This window comes from Arvicola amphibius, chromosome 14, assembly GCF_903992535.2.
Source record: "Arvicola amphibius chromosome 14, mArvAmp1.2, whole genome shotgun sequence".
Lineage (NCBI taxonomy): Eukaryota > Metazoa > Chordata > Mammalia > Rodentia > Cricetidae > Arvicola > Arvicola amphibius.
In genome coordinates, this window is record NC_052060.1 from 1578697 (window position 1) to 1601880 (window position 23184).

General features: G+C 50.7%; 2 protein-coding genes across 3 annotated transcripts; one reads left to right on the forward strand and one right to left on the reverse strand.

Annotated features, from left to right (window-relative positions):
* Positions 1-37: 37 nt before the first annotated feature.
* Lamtor2 (late endosomal/lysosomal adaptor, MAPK and MTOR activator 2) lies at positions 38-3183 on the reverse strand. Its single transcript, XM_038311431.1, has 4 exons — positions 3018-3183; positions 2554-2716; positions 415-504; positions 38-198 (listed from the first exon to the last, which is right to left on the reverse strand). The coding sequence occupies exons 1-4, from the start codon at positions 3083-3085 to the stop codon at positions 142-144; spliced, it is 378 nt and encodes a 125-aa protein (XP_038167359.1). The 5' UTR covers positions 3086-3183; the 3' UTR covers positions 38-141.
* A 728-nt stretch (positions 3184-3911) lies between these two features.
* Positions 3912-19318, forward strand: Ubqln4 (ubiquilin 4). Of its 2 annotated transcripts, none has more exons than XM_038311484.2 (11): positions 3912-4045; positions 5724-5875; positions 6171-6370; positions 6769-7031; positions 9565-9723; positions 13233-13458; positions 14464-14603; positions 14982-15065; positions 15159-15274; positions 15611-15794; positions 17663-19318. In XM_038311484.2, the coding sequence occupies exons 1-11, from the start codon at positions 3938-3940 to the stop codon at positions 17813-17815; spliced, it is 1785 nt and encodes a 594-aa protein (XP_038167412.1). In that variant the 5' UTR covers positions 3912-3937; the 3' UTR covers positions 17816-19318. The 2 variants fall into 2 exon arrangements, with proteins under 2 accessions (XP_038167412.1, XP_038167413.1); XM_038311485.1 differs by having other exon boundaries at positions 17498-17801.
* Positions 19319-23184: the final 3866 nt, after the last annotated feature.

Sequence of the window (23184 nt, forward strand, 5' to 3'; positions counted from 1 at the left end):
CACGACCCAAGTCTTCGAGCCAAGAAAGCAGCTGAGACACAAGACAAGAATTGAAATTTATTTGGAAAAAGCCAAAGTCCCACCTTCCTGTTCCCTCAACCACCATCCCCTCCTTCTCCGACCCCAGTGTCCATCACACTACTATGACGCTGCTACTTGGGTGAGTGGATCCTCCAGGTACTGCACCAGGGCCTGGGCCTGCACAGAGAGAGCACAAGTCAGGTCATACATGGCTCATGCTTAGAGGGATCTCAAACTGGCTCCCTGCCCCATATTGAGTAACCACCCAACCCCAGCCTATCCCACTGCCCTTCAGACCATCCCAGGGACTGGGGAGATCTGCGAACTCCAGGAAGGGGCACAGTAGGACGCTGTGGTGGGGCCCAGGAGGGTGTGGCGGAGGAGTGTACTCACTTTGGCCTTGAGCATTCCGAAGCCCACAGTCTCCTTGGCATACATACAGAGCAGAAGGTTGGCCACCCGAGTAATGGCTACACGGCCCTCCTAGTGGGGATGACAGATTGAGACATCCTGCTTGGCACCCTTAGTTCCTACCTTCCCCGGGTGCCTCTGATCCTAGAGATACTGTCTCCCAAGCGTGGCAGAGCAGGAAGTTCATCTAGGAAGCTTTGCCCCGCCCTTCAGACATGGGGGTCTGACACTGGATTCCAGCCTCAGACAGGCAATTCCTAATCAAGTTATTCTGGGAAACCAAGTCTCCCAGAAACTGGGGTTTTCTTCTCTAATGCTAAGAACTATCTCAACAGGTAAGGGACCAGGAATAATAACCCAATTTGTTTGTCACTCTTGCAGAAGACTTGGATTTAATTCCCAACACCCACACTGTGCTCATAACCATCCAGTTCAGGGGACCCAATGCCTTCTTTGAGCATCCTTGAAGGCACCATGCATGTACATGGTGCACATACATAACACCTGGGCAAAACTCACATACATACAAAATAAATAAATCTAAAAAAAACTTAACAGCAAAAAGCAAAACAAACAAAAAACCACCAAAAAACCCACAACCCAACTTACATGTCTCCTCTTTTCCCATGGTATAGCTTTAAATGAAGATCAACTAAGAAGGTTGATCAACATTTAAGATAAAATAGAAATGACAGACGTCACTGAAGAGAAGTGATATTTCATGAAACTTGTTTTAGTGTGTGTATATCAGTGTGTACACTAGGCTCTGACTCACAAACAAAACTTGTTTTAGTGTGTGTATATCAGTGTGTACACTAGGCTCTGACTCACAAACAAAACTTGTTTTAGTGTGTGTATATCAGTGTGTACACTAGGCTCTGACTCACAAACAAAACTTGTTTTAGTGTGTGTATATCAGTGTGTACACTAGGCTCTGACTCACAAACAAAACTTGTTTTAGTGTGTGTATATCAGTGTGTATACTTGGCTCTGACTCAAAAATATCAGTGTGTAGCCGGGCGGTGGTGGCGCACGCCTTTAATCCCAGCACTCGGGAGGCAGAGGCAGGCGAATCTCTGTGAGTTCGAGGCCAGCCTGGTCTACAAGAGCTAGTTCCAGGCCAGGCTCTAAAAAAGCTGCAGAGAAACCCTGTCTCGAAAAACCAAAAAAAAAAAAAAAAAAAATATCAGTGTGTATACTCGGCTCTGACTCAAAATCAAAACTTGTTTTAGTGTGTGTATATCAGTGTGTACACTAGGCTCTGACTCAAAAACAAAACTTGTTTTAGTGTGTGTATATCAGTGTGTACACTAGGCTCTGACTCAAAAACAAAACTTGTTTTAGTGTGTGTATATCAGTGTGTACACTAGGCTCTGACTCAAAAACAAAACTTGTGTTTCTGGGAACGGATCCTCGGAACCCAAAGTGCTTTACCACTGACTTCACCCTAGGTTCCTTAAAATTCATTTATTATGGCTGGGCTGTTGTGAACGCCTCTAGGCTTCTGCCCTGTGGCACCAGCGCTAGATTCAGCACCCAGTAGGAGTCAGCAATGGTTGGGAGGGTGCCTGAATCTCAATAAAGAGCTTTCTGAGGCACATTCACCCCCCCCCCCAACAACTGATTTGTCCTGCACACCATCGTGGTCCAGGGTGCTGGGAACCAGGCAGGCCTCTTTATCCCTAAATCCTGCGACTTTCCCCACTCTGTGACACTCCATCCTTACTGACCTTTGTCCAAGCATCACTCGGCCCGAGGTCCTTTGCAATTGCTGTTCTGTCAGAAATACTTGCAGAGATCTACCTGCCTGCATCAGTCTCTCAAGTGCTGGGACTAGAGGCATAAACCACCATGTCCTGAACCGTTAGAAATCTTTTCCCAGCAGATAGATGCATGGCATATCCACTTCCCCTCTCCAATCTTCCTGCAGATCTTTCAGCAAATGTCACCTTTTCAGTGAGACTGACCGTCATATATGTCTGCGCCCTACATTCACTTTTTTTCCTTCCTTTTTAAATATTTATGTGTTTTACTTATTGGCAAGGTGCGGCGGTGCACACCTGCAATCTCAGTAATCAGGAGGCAGAGGCAAGTTCGAGGTCAGCCTACTTTACTTCATACCATGCAGTCCATGAGGATAAATTTGAGATTGTCTTCATTAAACGCTTGGTTCCCGTTCCGGTCATACGCGGCCCAGATGTTACTGGCGATGGCCGCGGTGACCCGGGCATCTGTGTCCCCATAACCGGAGTAGGCCAGCAACGATCCCTCGTTATTCAGTAGCCTGGCGAAGATGGGGCAGGATATCGATTTTTTAAAAAAATGAAGAATAAAAAGCCTAGGTTCCTATCTCAATTCCCTCTACTAGCGTTTTTAGAAAGCAAGGATCTGCGCTGAATATATCCTGGAGCATGCTCTAAGCACTCATCGACTTCCCTCTCCGAGAGGCCCTCACGTAGGGTTCCCGAAACGACCGCTCGCAGCACTAGCCTCCAAGCGTTGGGCTCCTTCCCTACCCCTACTGCAGGCAGCCGCGCGCCGCCCCATTCCGGCGCTCGCCGCTCGGGTCCTTGCTGTGCACTCACAGGGTGCTCTGGACTCCTCCGGTGTTGGCTTGGCTTAGCACCTGCGTCAAAGCCTTGGGACGCAGCATGCCTGCGTCTCCTAACCCTGACCAGCACCCCAGACAACCCCCAGCCACGGCCCGCCGCTCTCCGCCAGCCGCTTCCGCTGGCCCCGCAGCCCAGCTGCGAGGCTTCTCGGGAGTTGTAGTCTCCGAGCCTATCCACTGAGGTTCTGGCCTAGTCCCCGCCCCGCGCGAGGGGCGCTGGGAATGGTAGTTTCGTGTGACCTATCAAGGAATTCTGGGAACTATAGTTCGGCTTCCCTTTCAGACCATGAGGCTGTAGGGGGCGAAAAAGAGCGGGAGTGCAAGGCTAGTGGCAACATTGGAAGAACTTTTAACCCGTTCCACGAAAAGGGCGCCTTCGCGCCTACTGGTCAATCCGCGATACAATAATAAAGATCTGTATTTGTTAAGCACATCCTTGGCCATGTTTCAAAGCAGTCACAGTTCTGTGAGATACGGCTGTCTTGACACCCAAGGCTCAGAGAAGTCATGCAGGCAAACTCCAGGTCTCTGAAACTGTCCTTAATGGCTACTGCTGCAGAGGTGTTAACATCCAGATCCAGAATCGAGCCCAGGCCAGGCAGAGATTCCGCCTCCCAAGAACACCAAGTTACTCCAGGGAACGGAGACGAGGCGGCGACCGGAGAGAGCGGCGGGCGAAGACTGGCGGGACTCGCCGCCGCGCCGCTCGGCCCGGGGCCGCCCCAGCTGCAGTGCCCCCCCAGGCCGCCCGGGGCGCTGTGGCTGCGGTTGTCCGGAGGGGGCGGCGGAGCCTCGAGGAGGGGCGGGAGGGGGAGGCGGAGGCGCCGGAGCCGAGCCGGGCCGGGCGGGCCGGGAGGAGGAGCCGGGCGGGCTGGCGGGCGGCCGGGCGGCGGCATGGCGGAGCCGAGCGGGGCCGAGACGAGGCCCCAGATTCGGGTCACCGTCAAGACCCCCAAGGACAAGGAGGAGATCGTGATCTGCGATCGAGCCTCGGTCAAGGAGGTAGGACGGCTGGCGCTGGAGGGAGGAGAGCGGGAGCAGTGCGCGGAGGGGTCAGCGCTGAGATGGAGACCTCGGGGCCGGCCTGGCTACGGTACGGGCCCCTGGCCGGGGCGGAGCCCACGGGGTTCCCGGCAGCGCGAGGGCAGCGCGAGGCGGGTAGGGGGCGCCCTGCCTGGGCTAGTCCGGCGAGCGTGGAACGGCTTGGGACCGGTTTTGGCCGCGCTACCAGGGCTGGGGGCGTGGTGGGGGAGTATGGGGAAGGGACACCTTGTAGGCGGGCACCCGAAAAGGTCTAGGCTTGAGGGGAGAGTGCACCATGGTTACTGGTGGAGGTTCCAGGTGCCGAGGCACAGTGCGGCCCGAGAGAGTTTGCGGCTAAGCTTCCCCGGGAGAGTCGCGTGGCGGGGGTGCTCTCTCAGCACAGATGCTTCCTGCTCGCAGATCGAAACGGTTGTGTTGTTCAGTTTTCTGCTCCATAGGATCTATTGAGCGCAGTAGGGGATCAACAAAATGATGCTGAATGAGTGAGGGACTATTGCTTGTGTTTCCCCACTGCTTGAAGCTGCTCCGGAATTGCACATTGGGCGGGGCTTAGGATAGGCCATCTGGTTGGAAGAGAGGAATCTTTTGCTTTAGCAAGTGCACTGTTTATAATTAGAGTACATGTTGTGTTGTGATTTGGAGGAGCTGGTAGATAGACTCTAGAGAGTCTAACTCACCCAGAGTAGCCTTTGGTATCACTACTGCTCTCCCATGCAAGAATTTTACAGTAAGCTAGGCACTCAGGAGGCAGAGGCAGGCGGATCTCTGTGAGTTCGAGGCCAGCTTGGTCTACAAGAGCTAGTTCCAGGACAGGCTACAAAGTTTCAGAGAAACCCTGTCTCGAGAAACCAAAAAAAAAATTACAGTTCTCCCAGAAAGGCTGAATTGGAACACAGCTCTTATTGAGAGTATGTCAGATGGAGACATTGATGTACAGAACTGAGTTCCTAACCCCTCTCTGATCCTTATCTTAAAAAAAAATCCCAGCAGAGGGGATCTCTGTGAGTCCTAGGTCAACCTGGTCTATATAGAGAGTTCCAGGATAGTAAGGGTTACATAGAGAGACCCAACTTCTAAATAAATAAGTGAGATGGAGATAGTAACACACTGAATTACTCAACAGCCAGATCTATTATAGTTCTGAGGAAGCTGGGGCTAAAGTGCCAAGAGAAACTGCAAGTCAAGGGAGAGCTGGAGAGACAGCCCGAGGAGCCCAAGGCTAGCTGAAGGAGTTAGGATTGGGAGGGCTGCCCAGGAGGTAACCCTCTCAGAACTGGGTGGCGGACCAGAAGCTGTCACGGAACTAATCAAAAAGCAGATCTGCTGGGCGGTGGTGGCTCACACCTTTAATCCCAGCACTCAGGAGGCAGAGGCAGGCAGATCTCTGTGAGTTCGGGTGCAGCCTGGGCTACAGAGTGAGTTCCAGGACAGGCTCCAAAGCTACAGAGAAACCTTATCTCGAAAATCAAAAACTTGTTGCTTATTGCAGCTAGAGGGGCGGATCTGAGAGTAGAGTCCTGGCCGTGGAGCATGGGCGGCCTCCCCAGTGACCTCTGCCTCTTGACCACGCTGAGAGTAGGGTCCTGGCCGTGGAGCACGGGCAGCCCCCCCAGTGACCTCTGCCTCTTGACCACAGTTCAAGGAGGAAATCTCCCGGAGGTTTAAGGCTCAGCAGGATCAGCTGGTCCTGATCTTCGCAGGCAAGATCCTCAAGGATGGAGACACACTGAACCAGCATGGGATCAAGGATGGGCTCACGGTCCATTTAGTCATCAAGACCCCTCAGAAGTAAGTTCAGTAAGGGACTTCTCTTCTGATCCTTCTTACCTGTTCGGCTGTGTAGACAGCTGTTGGCCAGGCCTGGTGCAGGTGGAAAAGGTCTTTCCTCTAGGGGAGCCTGACTGAACACCCCCAGATTGCCTTACTGACACTGTTCCTCTCTACTGACAGCCCCCCTGTATCTTGCCAGCCTGGGGTAGGGCAGGGCAGGGCTGCTCAGGTGTGGCTTGAACTGGCAGCAGCCACACAGCTAGCTTCCCACTTGTTCTCACGCCGACCATGATTTTCTGTTGTTTGTCCTCAGGGCTCAAGATCCAGTGGCCACTCCTGGTTCTCCTCCATCCACTCCTGACTCAGCCTCTGCACCCTCCACCACACCTGCCTCCCCTGCTGCCCCCACCCAGCCCTGCGGCTCTGGCAACGCCACTTCAGATTCTGGCAGTGGAGGAGGACCCTCTCCAGGGGCTGCAGAGGGACCCCCAAGCGCCACTGCATCGATTCTCTGTAAGCCTTTAGGGAAGAGAGCATAGCTTGTATTTACTGGGGAGGGGAGTGGGAGTGCACAACGGTCCCTGCTCCTACTCCCACGGGGGTGCTTACGCCAAGCCTGGGGGTGGGAGACTGGTTTACGATGGTTTCCAGGATTTCAGCAGCAAAAGGAGACATGGGGTAAGAGTCCTGGTGAAGAGCAGGGAAGAGAAAGGCAGGTGGCTGGTTCATTTCTCTCTGGATTGTTATACTCAGCTTGACCTCTGCCTTTAGAGAGGTTTCCTTGCTGGAGCTGTGGGTGTGGCTGCAAGAGGGTCCTGTGAGAAGCAATTAGGGCCTATCCTGGCTTCCCAGGCTCTGCTAGATCTGAGAAGGGCCTGAGAAGTGGACACTGACCCTACTCCTTCCCACAGCTGGCTTTGGGGGCATCCTTGGCCTAGGCAGTCTGGGCCTGGGTTCTGCCAACTTCATGGAGCTACAGCAGCAGATGCAGAGACAGCTCATGTCCAACCCCGAGATGCTGTCACAGATCATGGAGAACCCCTTGGTCCAGGATATGATGTCAAACCCTGACCTGATGCACCACATGATCATGGCTAACCCCCAGATGCAACAGCTGATGGAGAGGAACCCTGAGATCAGCCACATGCTCAACAACCCTGAGCTCATGAGACAGGTGGGTGTGACAAGGACGGAGGAGGGAATCTGGATCGTCTGTTCCGGGTCACTGTTTCTTCATTCAGTCCATCCTGTATTTCTAAATCCTTGACACAGTGATGAACAGATACCGGCCAGGAACTCCTTGTCTCTAAATATAGTAGGACAGTTATGCAGGTAGCACCATATTAATAGGTTTCTCCACCAATGCAATAAACCAGATCAAGCCGAATTGAAAAAGCAAAAGAACAGGTGTATTGGAGCAAAGCAACTCCCAGGTGAGTCCTTCGGCTCCAGAGAAGAGCCAGAGAAGTCACGCAGCCGAACTACAGCAGGGAGCTTATATACCCTGTAGGCAAAGGGTGATGTTGTGTCCTCCACAAGCTGGGTGTGTGCCCAATATGGTCAAAAGCTGACCATACTTTAGGCAGGGTCTTGGGCTCCTGGCGACTTCAGGGGAGGAGCTGCTGCAGCCACCAAGAATACAGAACTGCTTTTTGGTGCCTTTTCTTTGTTGGATATTCTCTGAGTGGTGGGGTTTGGAGAGAGAAGAGTGGTACTCTCTGGATCAAGCAGGAATGAGCGGAGGTTCCAGCCGACACATATGACTAGTGATCCCTAAGGATAATCCCAGAATTGCCAGGAACATAATAAGAAAGGGCTTCTGGCCCTACTCAGGGGTGTATCGAAGGTCTTCTAAAATGTCAGGAGGCTGGGCAGTGCTGGTGCACTTGAGAGACAGATAGGTGAATCTTGTGAGTTCAAGGCCAACCTGGTCTACAAGAGCTAGTTCCAGGACAGCTTGGGCTGTTACACAGAGAAACCCTGTCTCGAAAAACCAAAAAAGAAAAATAAAAGTGTCGCCGAGTTAGGACCCAAAGAAGACAGTGGATGAACCAAGGAGAAAAAATAATGTTCAAGGCCAAGGAGCCCAAAGGAAGGGCTGGAAGAGCCAAGACAAGGAACCCCAAAGGAAGGGCCAAGACAAGGAACCCCAAAGGAAGGGCCAAGACAAGGAACCCCAAAGGAAGGGCCAAGACAAGGTCTGGAAACAGTGGCTGGACTCTCCAGCGGGGAAGGACACCTAGTGGAGGTCGACAAGGTTTCTTCATGTAGTCCTGGCTGTCCAGGAACTCTGTAAACCAGGCTGGCCTTGACAGAGATCCGCCTGCCTCTTCCTCCTGAATACTGGAATTAAAGGCGTGCACCACTATTTCAGTTGAAGACCATTATTTGCCAGAAGACAGGATAGGTGGTCTTACCATCAGGGGTGTGGAGACCAGAGTCTGATTCACTGGCAAGTAACTCCCCTGAAGATTAAGGCTTTTAAATTGTTTTTCAATTAGCTGATTATTTTGAGACAGACTCTCACTATATAGACCAGGCTAGCCTCAAACTCACAAGAGATCTGCCTGCCTTTGCCTCCTGAGTGCTAGGATCAAAGGTGTGCACCACCACATGGTCATGTCTATTTTTTTTTTTCTTCAATGGTGTAATGACTTTTTGATTGTTTGGTTTTTTTCCTGCCTAGAACTGTGCCTGTTCCACAATAAATACTTATGGGATGATAAATTACAGGACGAGATTAGAGTCCTGTGACGCTAGGTTTATCGGCCTAGAAAGGTGTCTTAGAGGACAGGAACAGATTTGGGGAGAAGATGGCAGTCCAAGGTACAGGAATAAGGAGCTTGCTGGCTTCACCGTGACAGCTTTGCAGAGAGCCCTCATCCTCAGTGTTGCAGAGGGGTCAGTTTGGCTGAAGAACGAGAAGAGGAGTTAAGGGTATCCGGCCTGAATCCTTTCCCTACCCGGTTTGATTTACCAGTACTCATAGTGTGGTTTTGGTGAGACCTGGCCTAGAAACCACCTGTCTGCGTGGTTAGCTTCTGTGTTAGGAGACAGCAGGTCTGTGATCCTTTCTGACCTCGTTTTCAACTTACTCACTGGATGGTCATTGTGAGGATGATGTGACTTCAGTTCTAGGTTAGTTAGTTGCTGTCAGGGTCAAGCCTTGGTGATGTCATGATGAAGCCAGCAAGCTATTTCTTATTCCTGTTCCTTGGACTGCCATCTTCTCCCCAGATCCACTCCAGTCTTCCTGGACTGATGGAGCTAGCCTCACGGATCAAATCCCTTATCCCAGAATCTGTCGTCCAATAAGCGGTTTTGAGTCACCACAGTGGAATAGGTACAGTTAGGCAGGTAAAGGAATCTGGGGCTCCTTCACATCCTCGTTTTCTTACACTCTCTGCCAACTCTATGGACCCTCTGAGCCTGAGAGAAGGAAAATGCTGCCTAACCATGTCTAGGCATTCCTCAATTTGAAAAAGCACAGATGGAGCAGAGAAACCCTGTCTCGAAAAACCAAAAAAAAAAAAAAAAAAGCGCAGATGGAGTCCGGATTACAGGAGGGAGGGGATCTGGTTTGCTGTACTCCCTGCCGCTGTTGGGTGGTTCCTGCATCCCTCAAGTAGACCTGCTCCTCAGGTCCCTTTTCCTAGCTTGGTGTTCCTCTGGTTCCAGGGTCCATCTCATATTTTTCCCTTCACCAGACAATGGAGCTTGCTCGGAACCCAGCTATGATGCAAGAAATGATGCGGAACCAGGACCGGGCCCTCAGCAACTTGGAAAGCGTCCCTGGAGGGTATAATGCCCTCCGCCGCATGTACACCGACATCCAGGAGCCAATGCTCACAGCTGCTCGGGAACAGGTGGGGCCAGGCGGCAAGCAACAGGAGGGCTGGTTGGGATCAGGATTCCCTACTCCCAACCTAAGCAGGTCCCAGTGCTTTCTGAGGTTACTTGCCCAGTCTCCTGTGGGCTTGAAGGCATTTCCTTTCAAGTGCAGATCCAGTGCCGGCCAACTTGATGAGGGCAGAATGAATAGAGGTCCCTAGGAAAGTAGGTAAGATGGTGTCGAAGGGACATGACATTGTTCTGATAAATTCCTATGCCAGAGGCTCAGAGGCTGGGGGGCTGACCTGGGCTCAGGAGTTAACCAACCCGAGTACAGTGTACCTCAGCTATTACCCATGTCTCATCCATCAGAATCACTTGAGGAAACTTGTTAATAACGAGGTTCCAGACCCTACTTAGGACTGCTCATCGGGTCAGTCTCTGTAAGGCTTTTGTTTTGTTTTGGAGACAGATCTCCTTATGTAGCCCTGGCTGTCCTGGAACTCTGTAAAACAGGTTGGCCTCTGACTCATAGAAATCCACCTGCCTCTGCTGCAATTAAATGCTCACTGAAACCTTATTTTTGTTTTTATATTTTCAAGACAAGGTTTCACTATAGAGCTCAGGGCATCCTAGAACTTGAAATCCTCCCAAGTCAGTGTTCCAAGTGTTGGGATGTGTCATCATGGTCAGTGGGGTTATGTACTTTAAAAAATGTATTTATTTTATGTTTGGATGTTTTGCTTACATGTATATTTATGCACCACTTGCGTGCAGTGCCTGTGGAGGCTGGAAGGCGGGGTCAGATACTCTGAAACTAGAGTGACAGATGGTTCTGAACCACCATGTTGGTGCTAAAAGACACACTCAGATCCTCTGAAAGAGCAGCTGTTGCTCTTAACTGTCTCAGCCATCTCTCCAACTCCATGCATCTCCAGGATTGGGCACTTTTAAAAATGTTTTAGGGCTGGGTGATGGTAACACACGCCTTTAATCCCAGCACTTGGGAGGCAGAGGCAGGTGGATCTCTGTGAATTCGAGGCCAGCTTGGTCTATTGAGCAAGTTCCAGGACAGCTAAGGCTATACTGAGAAACCTTGTCTCAAAAAACAAAATACAAAAAAACAAACAAAAATTCTGTGTGGAAAATATTGCTCACTGGTAGAGCACTTGCCTAGAGTGTGTGAGGCTCAGGGTCAGTTCCTAGCACCACCAAAGGGGAAAAAAACCCAACTCTATGAATATGAGGTGTGGTGTCCCATATCTATAGTCCTGGCATTTAGGGAGGTCGGGAGTTCAAAGCCAGCCTAACTACATGAAATTCTGTCTCAATTCAATGAGTAAAGTAACTCAGTTGGTAGTTTGCTTTGGCTAGCATGCACAAGGCCCTGAGTTTGAGCCCCAGCCACACAAATCCTAGGCATAGTAGTAATGCCTCTGTAATCCCAGCTCTCAGGAGGACCCAGAGGCCATGGCCATCCTCAATTACAGACCAAGTTCAAGGCCAACTTGAGAAACATGGTCTCTTATCTCCAAAACAAAACTAAACTGAATAATCGAGAAAGAAAACAAGCAGTCCAGGTAATTCTGAGCACACACAGTGAAGCAGGAAAAACACTGGTTCTGCTAAGAGAACAAAGCATTTGGCATCTCCAGACCTGGGTTCACACACCTCTTTCCACTTTCTGGCAGTGTGACTTTCTGTGCTTTCTCCCCGAGTCTCCCTCCCTCCCTCCCACAGCAGAGGCGTCTGTCTGTCACAGCAGAGGCGTCTGCGTCCGTCTGTCTGTCACAGCAGAGGCGTCTGCGTCCGTCTGTCTGTCACAGCAGAGGCGTCCGTCTGTCTGTCACAGCAGAGGCGTCTGTCCGTCTGTCACAGTAGAGGCGTCTGTCTGTCACAGCAGAGGTGTCCGTCTGTCTGTCACAGCAGTAGTTCTCACGCTGGTCTAGAGAACAAGGTGAGCATGGCTCATACGCCTGAGGTAGGAAACCACTAGCTTTGAGGCCAGCTAGGCCTACTGGTGGCAACCTGCCCCCTGCCAGAAAAAGATGCATTCATACCTGTTATCCCTTTACTCTAGAGATAGAGGCAGGAGGATCAAAAGTTCAAGGCTAGCCTGAGCTACAAGACTATAAAAAAACAAGTGTACAAAAGTTACAGAGGGCCCTGAAGAACTTTGTTTTTGTGAGTTGGACCCTGTCAGTATTCACTGCCAGAAACTAAAACCGAAGTCTGGGCGAGGCGAGAGAGTGAGAACAAACTTAGAAGAGAGTGTGGCCTTACCCCAGATATCTTTAATGTCTGATGCTGTAGGACAGTTGGCTTGTTAGGTCTGTATTCATTCCATTGAACATCCCCTGCTGTACAGCTTTTGTAAGAGTAAGGAAAAAGAGCAAAGTAGCACTTCCTAACCTTACAGGGGCCATAGGGGCACATTTTTGAGAGCTGGCGTATAGAGGGATATTATATAGAATACATTGCCCAGGCGTATAGTAGGTGCTCAATAAATAGTGGGTAGTTACGCTGGTGGTTCAGGGAAAGAGATTTAGTCTGTAGATATGCTAGGAAGCACAGAACAAGTTAAGGAGTAAAAGTTGTGGAGACATGCCAATTGCAGCAGTGGAAATCTGAAATGGCAGTAACCTGGTTTGTGAGGCCGGCTGGCTAGTCTGTCCTCAGCTCAGCAGATTAGTCAGCCAAGATCCCCTGACTCACTCTGAATGACAGGACCGGTGAGAGGGGCTGAGCTGCTCAGCTGGCGCCCTGGCTTCAAGGTCTTAAGTGAGCCTCTGTGAATGGAGCAAGTGAAGGAGGGCCCAGAACCGCTTGGCACACATGGCCCTCTGGGCATACAGGTCCCTAGAGAGACCTCTCTGTCCTGGTTGCTGGAGGGATCCATCTGATGAAGTACATCCCGAGTAGTCTTTGGCAGCGTGGGAGACAGACTAGGGACTCACCCAAGGGACAGAGGAAGAAGAAAACCTCAAGGGAATCCTTAGCCAGAGCTCCACTTCCCTAGGGCTCTGTCGTGACTTAATTAGATAGCTCAAATGCCTCTCGGGGGACTAAGAAGTGAGGAAGAGAGTTCTGGGGGTATCTCGGGGTCACATTAGCTAGGTCTGACAGCCTGCAGCCATGACGCTAACCCTTACTGAGCTACTAGTGTCAAGGCTGAGAGTGAAAAGGTGAATCCGACATTACCTCTGCCCCTTAACTACTCCAAGAGCAAAAATACCTCATCAGAGCACAGGAAAGCCGTGTGTGAAACTCTGGGTCTTGGAGGTGAAAGCAGAGGCCCACACCGAGCACACGCAAGGGAAACGACATCTTTTCCTACGGGCATTGGCTGCGGTCACTAGCGTCCTCCAGTTGCCCTCTGCAGGCTGGGATGAGAGTGGAGCTCGTCCTTCGGAACAGAGCTGAGGAGCTGTTTGGTGTCTCTCCTTTGCCTGGGGAGGGGAGGCTGCTACGTGTGAGCAGAGAGGGAGCCTCTCCGTCCCTCGTTTGTTTCAGTCCTTAACCCAAAACCTTTCCCTCCTCCCAGTTTGGCAACAATCCCTTCTCTTCCCTGGCCGGGAACTCCGACAGCACATCTTCCCAGCCTCTTCGGACTGAGAATCGAGAGCCCCTCCCTAACCCCTGGAGCCCCTCGCCCCCCACCTCCCAGGCCCCCGGGTCCGGTGGGGAGGGCACCGGAGGATCGGGGACCAGCCAGGTGCACCCGACAGTCTCGAACCCCTTTGGGATCAATGCGGCTAGCCTGGGGTCAGGTATGTCTTAGGGTGAAGGAGCTTAGTGGGGTCACACCAGGGCAGCCCCTCTGCCCTAGGACTGAATGGGGTTCACACTGCTTCAGTGTATTGAAAACAGGTGAGACTAAATTAAAGCTACGGAAGGTCTGAGCAGCCTGGGGTAATGGCCCCGTCCTGCATAGGAGGAAGGTTTGTTCTGGCCATGTCCCATGTCCCTGGTAGTGACCTAAGTAACAGCTATGAGTAAACCAAGCCAACCTCCCAGCTCCATGAATACCTCCGGTATCATCCAGTGTAAATGGGTCAGCGTGGGAGATGAGAATTAGGGGAAGGGTTGCAGAGGAATCAGACCACATTCAAGGACAGGCAGATTTAGAAGAGAAAGATATGCAGGGTTATCATGTACACAGATACAGGACACACACTGCTAAGCCCTAGGGAATTCTCTGCCTTGGGACAGGACACATGATGGCTCTGGGAGAGCTTTTGGTAGATTCCCTGATTTCTCTGCATTCCTTCCCCTTAATGTGCTTCTGTTTCCTGATTTATTATCTGTGGTTTGAACGCTATTCCTAAGCGTTGAGGGATCTGGACCATCTCCAGGAGAGGGAAGGACCAAATAGGAGCCAGCTCCATGTCTCTGCGCTGGCTTCAGCCACACCACTACCGTACCTGAGCGGGACTGGCTTGAGAAGCGGGCCTCTGCTGCTGAGGCAGGTTTAGAAGTCCTTGCTCTCCATGGCGTTCACTTCTTTCCGGCTCTCACTGCTCTGAGCCTGGGGCAGGCACAGTCCAGAGGGACGTAACTCAGTCTTGGTTTCTAGCCAGTTAGCCCTTAGGCAAATTGGTGGGACAGGTCCAGGAGAGACAGGAGCGCTTGGACCCGTGTCCTGTGCTTGGATGCCTAGTTACTGTAGCTTCGCTGTTTCCTGACCACTCAGTGAAGTGAGGTAGATGAAACGAGGTATCTAGTTTCCATTTGGACCCCTTTCTTCCTGTTTTGTTTTTCCCTCTTTGTTCTAGGGATGTTCAACAGCCCAGAAATGCAGGCGCTCCTCCAGCAGATTTCTGAAAACCCCCAGCTGATGCAGAATGTGATCTCAGCCCCTTACATGCGCAGCATGCTGCAGGCACTCGCCCAGAACCCTGACTTTGCTGCTCAGGTATGAGTCTGGCCAAAGGAGGTGCTGCTGGGAAGGGCTCCCTGCGACCTAACAGTTGCCATTCTGCGGGGCCAGGCTGCCTAGGTTCATACTCAAGCTTTGCTGTTTCGCAGCTCTGTAAACTAAACCAGTTATTCCACCTCCTGATCTCTGCACTGGAATGGGTGGCAAGGCTCACGGGAGGCACCGAGTGCTGCCTGTTACTGCTAGGCACACGTGTTCCTTCTCACCGCTCCGCATGTGCTTTTGGAGTACTTTGAGATTTCTTGAAATGCTGGTAGATTTTTGCAGTGGCGGGAGCACTGAGGAGGGTCTGGAGCTGTGGGGGCTTCTTAGGGAAGGATGACCCAGGCCTCCCTACTCCCTTCCCTCTGGCAGATGATGGTGAATGTCCCGCTGTTTGCGGGGAATCCACAGCTTCAGGAGCAGCTCCGCCTGCAGCTCCCCGTGTTCCTGCAGCAGGTGAGTGAGGGTCGCAGTGGGGAGACCGGGAGTCAGGTGACAGGCTATGGCTGCAGCTTACCTGCTCTTCCTTTTCTGTTTGTTTCCCAACAGATGCAGAACCCAGAGTCGCTCTCCATCCTCACCAATCCCCGGGCCATGCAGGCCTTGCTGCAGATCCAGCAGGGCCTGCAGACCCTACAAACTGAAGCCCCTGGGCTGGTACCAAGGTAAGGAGGGTTGTGGGCATTAAGGTTCTCTCTGTCTGTCTGTCTGTCTGTCTGTCTGTCTGTCTGTCTTACACACACATGCACCATTTTTCCTTGGGCTGGATCCACTTTCCTGTTTTGTTCTGACTGCTTTTCCTTCTGGATCTCATTTTTCTTTTCCTTTTTTTTTTCTTCTCCAGATTAAATCTCTCTTTTGTAGCCCAGGCTAGCCTCAAGCTTATGGTCCTCTTACCTCAGCCCCCCAAGTGCTAAGGTTGCAAGCATGTTTCTTCATGTTCATTTCCCGTCCTGTTCTGGACTGCTGTCTCCTAACTCTTATTCCTTTCCTGCCTCCAGCCTTGGCTCCTTTGGGACATCCCGGACCCCTGCACCCCTGGCAGGCAACTCTGGGTCCGCAGCCGAGGCCCCCACCCCCTCCCCAGGCCTACCAGCCACGCCTCCTCCCACGGCGGGTTCCGGTGCCCAGCAGCAGCTCATGCAGCAGATGATCCAGCTTCTGGCTGGAAGTGGAAATTCACAGGTATACAAGGCAGCAGCCTCGGGTGCCAGTGGAGCAGAGGCGGCTGCACGGGGTTTGCAGGAGGCTAGACTTGGCTCTGGGCTCTGATCTGCCACTCAGTAGCTTTGGGCAGGTTACCATCTGCCCCAAGTTCAGTGTCTACAGCTTTAAAATAGGGTAAGAGCAGTGACTGAACACCCGACCCATGCTTGGGAGCACGCCGAATGCTCTGACTGGGGAGTCGTCGACCTCAGGAGGTTCAGTGTTGGTGTTTATACAGACGGGGAAACTGAGGGCAAAGAGATCGGCTGGCCGCTCACTTACATAGCTGGTCAATTATGAAGGTGAATGGCAGGGTCTTAGTTAGGTACAGGCGCAGAGATGACTTGGGGGTTTGACCTCTGTGACTCTGCTGGAGAAACCAGTCTACAAACATTTGTGTAAACTCTGACAGGGCTGGGCCAGGTTGATCTCCAAGGCACATCCACTGTAACTCTGTGACTGAGAAGCATCAGCATGGCACTGGGAGGGCTCTGACTGTCGGGCTGGTTGTGTGGTCCTAGGCAAGTATCTCTCGTGGTCAGCAGTGACGCCAGCCTGCTGTAGCTGGCTTTCCTGTCAGACTGTCTCTGGACCACCTCCCACAAATGATGACTCAGAGACTTATTGTTAACTATGAAAGCCTGACCTTAGCTTAAGCTTTTTCGCCTATTCTCTCCTGCCTAGCTATTGGCCATTTAGTTCTTTATTAAACCAATCAGAAGGCATCTTAGGCAGAGCCATACTTTATACTGTGAAACATCCCACAACAGCCTTCCTCTTGCTGAATCTTGGTCATGATCAAAACTCATGCTTCCCAAACATCCCATGGGAAAACATTGTAGTCAGACTTTTTTGTGGCTTCCTGCTCAAAAATAATGACATGGAGACTTATTAATTATGAAAGCTTGGCCTTTAGCTTAGGCTTGTTCCAGCTAGCTCCTTTTTTTAAAAGATTTATTTATTATGTATACAATATAATATTCTGTCTGTGTGTATGCCTGCAGGCCAGAAGAGGGCACCAGATCTCAGTACAGATGGTTGTGAGCCACCATGTGGTTACTGGGAATTGAACTCAGGACCTTCGGAAGGACAGGCAGTGCTCTTAACACCGAGCCATCTCTCCAGCCCCAGATTATATGTTTTTATTTTATATGTATAAATGTTTGTCTGCATGTATGTCTGGGCACCAAGTGCGTGCCTAGTACCCACAGAGGCCAGGTGGGCTATCAGATCCCTGGAAGCTGGAGTTACAGACAGTTGTGAGCAACCATGTAGGTGCTAGAAGTCCTCAGAAAGAGCAGCCAGTGCTCTTAACACTGAGCCACTTCTCTGTCATACCATTAGTCCTTTAAGGCATGTTATTAGTATTTTGAGTATAGTATAGTATAGTATTAGCATTAGTATTTTGAGGCATCTTCTGGAAAGCATTTAGGAGCAAGCTGACCCAGGCCTACCGGAGACTTGGAAGTTTAACAAAAATACCATCTGTCTTATTGTTACAATTGCTTACTAACTGGGAACTGGGTTCCCTGGCCTTCATTTGTAGTTCACTTTCCTCATACTAAGGACACAGCTCTGCTGAGGGTGGGGCCAGACAAGTAGACACAAGGGCACCCTTAACCATGGGGTACTAGGGACCTACCGGTGTTGTGTAAACACTCAAATTCAAACTGTCCCTCTAGGAGACAGTGCTGCAATCCCAGCACTCGGGAGGCTGAGACAGGAGAATTGCAAGCTCTAGGCCAGCCTGGGCTACATAGCAAGACATTCTCAAAAAGAAAGGAAGGAAGAAAGGGGCTAGCCCTAGAATGGGTCCATGCCCACTTGCCAAGGCCTGCCTTCTCCAGGTGCCGATGCCAGAAGTGAGATTTCAGCAGCAGCTGGAGCAGCTCAATTCCATGGGCTTTGTCAACCGTGAAGCTAACCTACAGGCCCTGATCGCCACAGGCGGGGACATCAATGCGGCTATTGAGAGACTCCTGGGGTCCCAGCTGTCCTGATCCCTTGGCCCGTGTCTCCTGCCTTCCCCAGCTCTCAGTGCCAGCCTTTGGCTCCTCTGTCAAACCCTACCTTCTGTAGCCTTCTTTGACCTCTACAAACAACAGGGTGATTCTGGAGGCCTGGGCCCAGCCCCATAGCTCTGTTCAAGGGTTTTGATTTTGTTGCTGTCTTATGAAATCCTTCCTCCGGGGCCTCCGAGCAGAACTATTTAGTTTGCACAGTTGGGTCATTTGGCCCTACCTCCTTGCCCACAGTACTTTGGCAATGTGCAGTCTTCTCCCAGGGTCTAAGAGGAGGACCCCTCTGGTTCCCCAGAGTCTTCTGTCGGCACCACTAGGCTTTAGCTTGCCTTACATTTGCTCTTGCTCTCCTCCTCTCCTCCCGCACCTCAGCCCAGCCAGGGTGTGGATTTTATTCTCTGGAGAGGAGCTGACGGAACGCTGGAGTTTTCTTTCTCTACCCCTCTTGCATATTCACCCAGCATTTTCTCATGGGCTCCTTTGGGACTCTCAGGCAGGGAGAAAGATTGCTGTCCTCTTGCCCAAAGGGAGCCATGAGCCACCACTCTGGGCAGGATTGCCAATAACAGACAAGACCAGCAGAGGCTTATGCTGACGAGTTCCTGGAGACAGGGTCTTGGGGAGACAGCCTGAGCTGTAGGCTGGGAAGTTCGGATTGAGAGTTGGGGTCTAGAAACACCAATAGATTTCAGGTTGGAGAACCCAGACCCAGGCCTGACAGAAAGAGAGAGACTGATGGAATTTGAATTGAAGAGCTCAACAAAGCTGAGCACTGTCGCCCACACGGAGCCAGGTTGGTTCTGTTGTCTTCAACATATGTGTTCTGCACACACACGTTTCCATGTGCCCAGGACCTCCCTGCATCTTCAGGCTCCAGTACTTCTAGCCCCACTCCTAGAAGATGTGGGGATTGGATCTTTCTTAGCAGTGTGAAGAATTTGTATCTGTGCATACATGTGCTTTTACCCAGGTTGAGGAAAGTGTGTGTTCTTTGTTGGTTTGTGGTTCACAACTTTGTCAACAGAAATGAGTGGGTACATGGGCCAGCATGGAGAAATACAGCACTGGGTAAGCTGATTCTCCTGGGTTTCTGGGTGTTTCTCCTAAAGACAATGGCCTGACTGAGACCCTTGCCACTATTACTCTTTTGCTGGAAAAAAGTGAGGTTTCTCTTCCAGAGCTCCTGCTTTCCAATTCCTTGCTGTTTCCCTCTGGGCCAGAAAGTTCTATCTGAGGAAGGGATGGGAATGGTGATGGAATTGGGCTTAGCTCAGCTGGAGTACTGAAGAGAAGGCTCTCAGCATGTTCTCTCTGCCTTGTGGTTTGGCTACTTGGAGGAGCTCTGGCTGAGAGGTAAAGAAGGAAAGGAACCCTGCTCCAGTCGGGGAAGGGTCCCAGCAGTTCAGACACGCCTGCCCTTTGCTCTCTTACTCCCATCACCTACCCTGACCTTTGTAAATAAATGATTTTTGTGTGAGCATATATTGGTGCTGTTGGTGTTTGTTTTCTGAGGGAGGAATCGGGCTGAAAACAAGGTCACTGTCTTGAGTTTTGGTGTTCTGAGAAGGTGCCATTGTAGCCCAAGGTGGCCTGGGATGTCAGCCCTCTGCCTGGTGTTCAGGTGATGGGACTGTAGGCTGAGCCACCAGACTTCGTATCTTTTGTGCAGTGAAGCTGTGAGTAGAGTCTGGTGGTGTAAGAATGGACCACGCATGGGAGACTGCGCTTCAGGCCAGGTCTCAGTGCAAGTTCCAGTGCTGGGTGAAAGGGGAAAAAGGCTTAAAGCATCCAGGAGCAGGGAGACTGGCTTGAAACTCAGCATCTAAAGGCTGCCTTTTTTTTAAAAAAAAAAAAAAAACAATTGTTTTTATTGTGTGTGTGTGTGTACACAAGTGTGCACTAGAGCACATGGAGGTCTGAGGTCTGGGAGCTGACTCTCTCCTTTCATCGTGTGTATCCTGGAGATTACAACTTTAGTCATCAGGCTTGGTGGGAAAACATCTTTACTCACTGAGCCATCTTGCTGAGAGGCTAAGCTGTGTGCCTGCATACTTTGGAACTGGAAGCTGAAAGGAGAAAAGGAATAGGAACCTTGATACACATAGCACTTACACTAGGTGAACTGGGAGTTCACCAGCCACGTTCTGCAACATGATCAACCCAGGGGTCCCTGGACCCTTAGCCTAAGCTTTGATTGTTGGTATCTGCTTGGTAAAAGTAAGCAAAGGGCTATAAGAAGCCACCTACCTTCTAGACCTTGGAAGTGTTAACAGGCTGTCTGAGCATGGTGGTATGTGCCTGTGACCCAAGCGTACGGAATCTGGGACAAGGCTAGGGGTAAGGCCCTGTTTTACCAACACGCACAGACCCAGGTCAGAGCTGTGAGAATGAGACTTGAGGTAATTAAGAGTAGAAAATAAAGCAAAGGGGCTGGCGAGGGGGCTGCTCTTCCAGAGAATCTGGGTTTGATCTCCAGCACCCATACAGTGCCCACAACCTTCTGTAGCTCCAGTTCCAGGGCATCTGGCTCCAGTTTATTGGTGCCAATGCAGGCAGTGGGTGTGTACATGGTACACAGACATACATGCAGGTAAAACAAACATCTTTAAATAAAAGCTGGGTGGTGGTGGCGTACACCTTTAATGCCAACACTCAGAAGGCAGATTCAGGTGGATCTTTGTTTTAGGAGAGGGAAACTGTTTTGCATATTGAAATAAAGGAAATGCCAACACAGTAGCACACACTATCAATCCCAGCACTCGGGGCAGAGGCTGGCAGATACACAAAGCTCATAGCCACCCTGATCCACACATAAGTTCCAGGTCAGCCAGGCATACACAGAGAGACCCTGTTACAAAACAGCAAGGTGACAGTGGGCCCATAGCTATACAGTTACCAAAAGCTGAAAATCTGTGACAAACAGTGAAAGTTAGGGAACAGCATCTTAGGCTACAGGCACAGGATACGGTTGTAAAGAATCGCCAGGGGATGCATTTAAAGGATAGGGAGTTCACTTTTATATTATACTGTACTCACTGACGGTGGTCGTGAAATATAGAGCCGAAGATTCAAGACTGAAGAAGCCACACGCTGCACTGTGTGGGCAGAAGTCTCAGCGTGCAGAGCTGCCTGCCTTGAAGCCCGACTACCTGAGACAGCCCTGTCCCACAGTGGAAGGAGAGAATCGAATCCTGCGTAGATAGTAGCTGAGAATGATCCTGAACTCTTGATCCTCTGGGCAGGCCACTCCTCTGCATCTAAGAGCTGAGAGTAGAGATCTGTGCCACTCAACTATACCTGGCTGCCTTTTTTGGCCTTTTTTTTTTTTTTTTTTTGCCCATCTTATTTATGTGTGGATGTTTTGTCTGTGTGCTACCTGTGTTCAGGTGTTCAGCATCCACTGACGCCCGAAAAGGGTGTTGGATCTCCTAGGTCTGAAGTTAACGTGGTTATAAACCGTCGTGTGAGTGATGGGAGCCAAGCCGTCTTCTCTGGAAGAGCAGCCAATGTTCTTTACCGCTAAGCTGTCTCTCCAGACCCTGTACCTGGCATTTGTTGTTTTGTTTTTCTTAATAATAATTTTTACTTTTTTATTATTGTATGTGTGTGAGAGTATTTTGCCTGTGTCTGTTCTTCATGTAGATACTGGAGGCCAGAAGAAGGTGTCAGATTTGCCCTGGAACTGTCAATATAGATGGTTTTGACCCAACATGTGGGTTCTGGGAATCTACCCTGAGTTCTCTGCAGGTGCAGCAAATGCTCTTAACCGCTGAGCCATCTCACCAGCCCCCTTTCTTCCTTTTTTTTTTTTTTTTTTTGGCTTTTTCGAGACAGGGTTTCTCTGCAGCTTTAGAGCCTGTCCTGGAGCTAGCTCTTGTAGACCAGGCTGGCCTCGAACTCACAGAGATCCGCCTGCCTCTGCCTCCCGAGTTGCGGGATCAAAGGCGTGCACCACCACTGCCCGGCCCTTTCTTCCATTTTTGTGTTGAGACAGTATCTTACTGTGTAACTCTGGCTGACATCAAACTTACAGAGATCCACCAGCTTCTGCTTTCCAAGGGTTAAAGGCCTGCAGCTCCAGCCTGGATTGCTGCGCTTGTTTGAGACAGAAGCAGGGGCTTACTGCGTTGCCTGCCTGGGTCTCCTAAATGTGAAGATCTGGTGCACTGCCGCATGCATGGTGGACACTCGGCTCCCCTTGGTTTGCTTTGGTTTTCTCGAGACAGGGTTTCTCTGTAGCTTTGGAGCCTGTCCTGGAACTCGCTCTTGTAGACCAGGCTGGTCTCGAACTCACAGAGATCCGCCTGCCTCTGCCTCCCGAGTGCTGGGATTAAAGGTGTGTGCCACCTCCGCCCGGCCTAGGCTCCCAATTGCTGATGTGAGAACTTAGAACTAAAGGTTTGCAATGATGATTAAAGCTAGAGGCATGTTCAGTTAACACAGACGCCGGATATGTGTGTGTGCGTTACCAATTAATAGGTTAATATACACGACTGTTTTCTGTGCTGTCAGCTGAAAGAGCATAAAAATAATGACAGCCACACCAAGAACCCAGGTCTTAGAACCCATTCTCCATAAGAAACCTACGGGCTGGAGCCACAGGTCAGGGGTAGGGTATTTGCCTAACCTTTACAAGGTCCTAAATTTAACTGTTGGTGCTTGGGTGAGGTGGAGTGGGGGGAACTGGGTTCTTTGGAGAAATGATTGGTTGGAAACCGAGGCAAGAAGACTGTCCAGAGCATCTTTCAGGCCAGAAAGTGAGAAAGTGGTTTTAAAATAGCAGCCTAGGACTCAGAGATCAAGAGCATTGACTGCTCTTCCAGAGAACACAGGTTCAATTTCTACCACCCACATGGCAGCTCACAACTGTCTGTAACCCTAAGATCTGACACCCCCCCCCACGAACACACAGATATACATGCAAGCAAAACACCAATGCACAGGGACTGGAGAGATGGCTCAGCAGTTAAGAGCACTGGCTGTTCTTCCAGAGGTCCTGAGTTCAATTCCCAGCAACCACATGGTGGCTCACAAACATCTGTAAGAAGATCTGGTGCCCTCTTTTGGCCTGCAGGCAGAACACTGTATGCATGATAAATAAGTAAATCTTAAAAAAAAAAACCACTTCTGGGCAATGGTGGCATAGGCCTTTAATCCCAGCACTCAGGAGCAGGCAGAGGCAGGTGGATCTCTGTGAATTCAAGACGAGAGTGAGTACCAGGACTGGCTCTATAGCGACTGAGAAACCCTGTCTCAAAAAACAAACAAAATAGATTAATAAATAAAAGCAAATAAACACTAATGCACATGAAACAAAAATAAATTACTACACATGAAACAAAAATAAA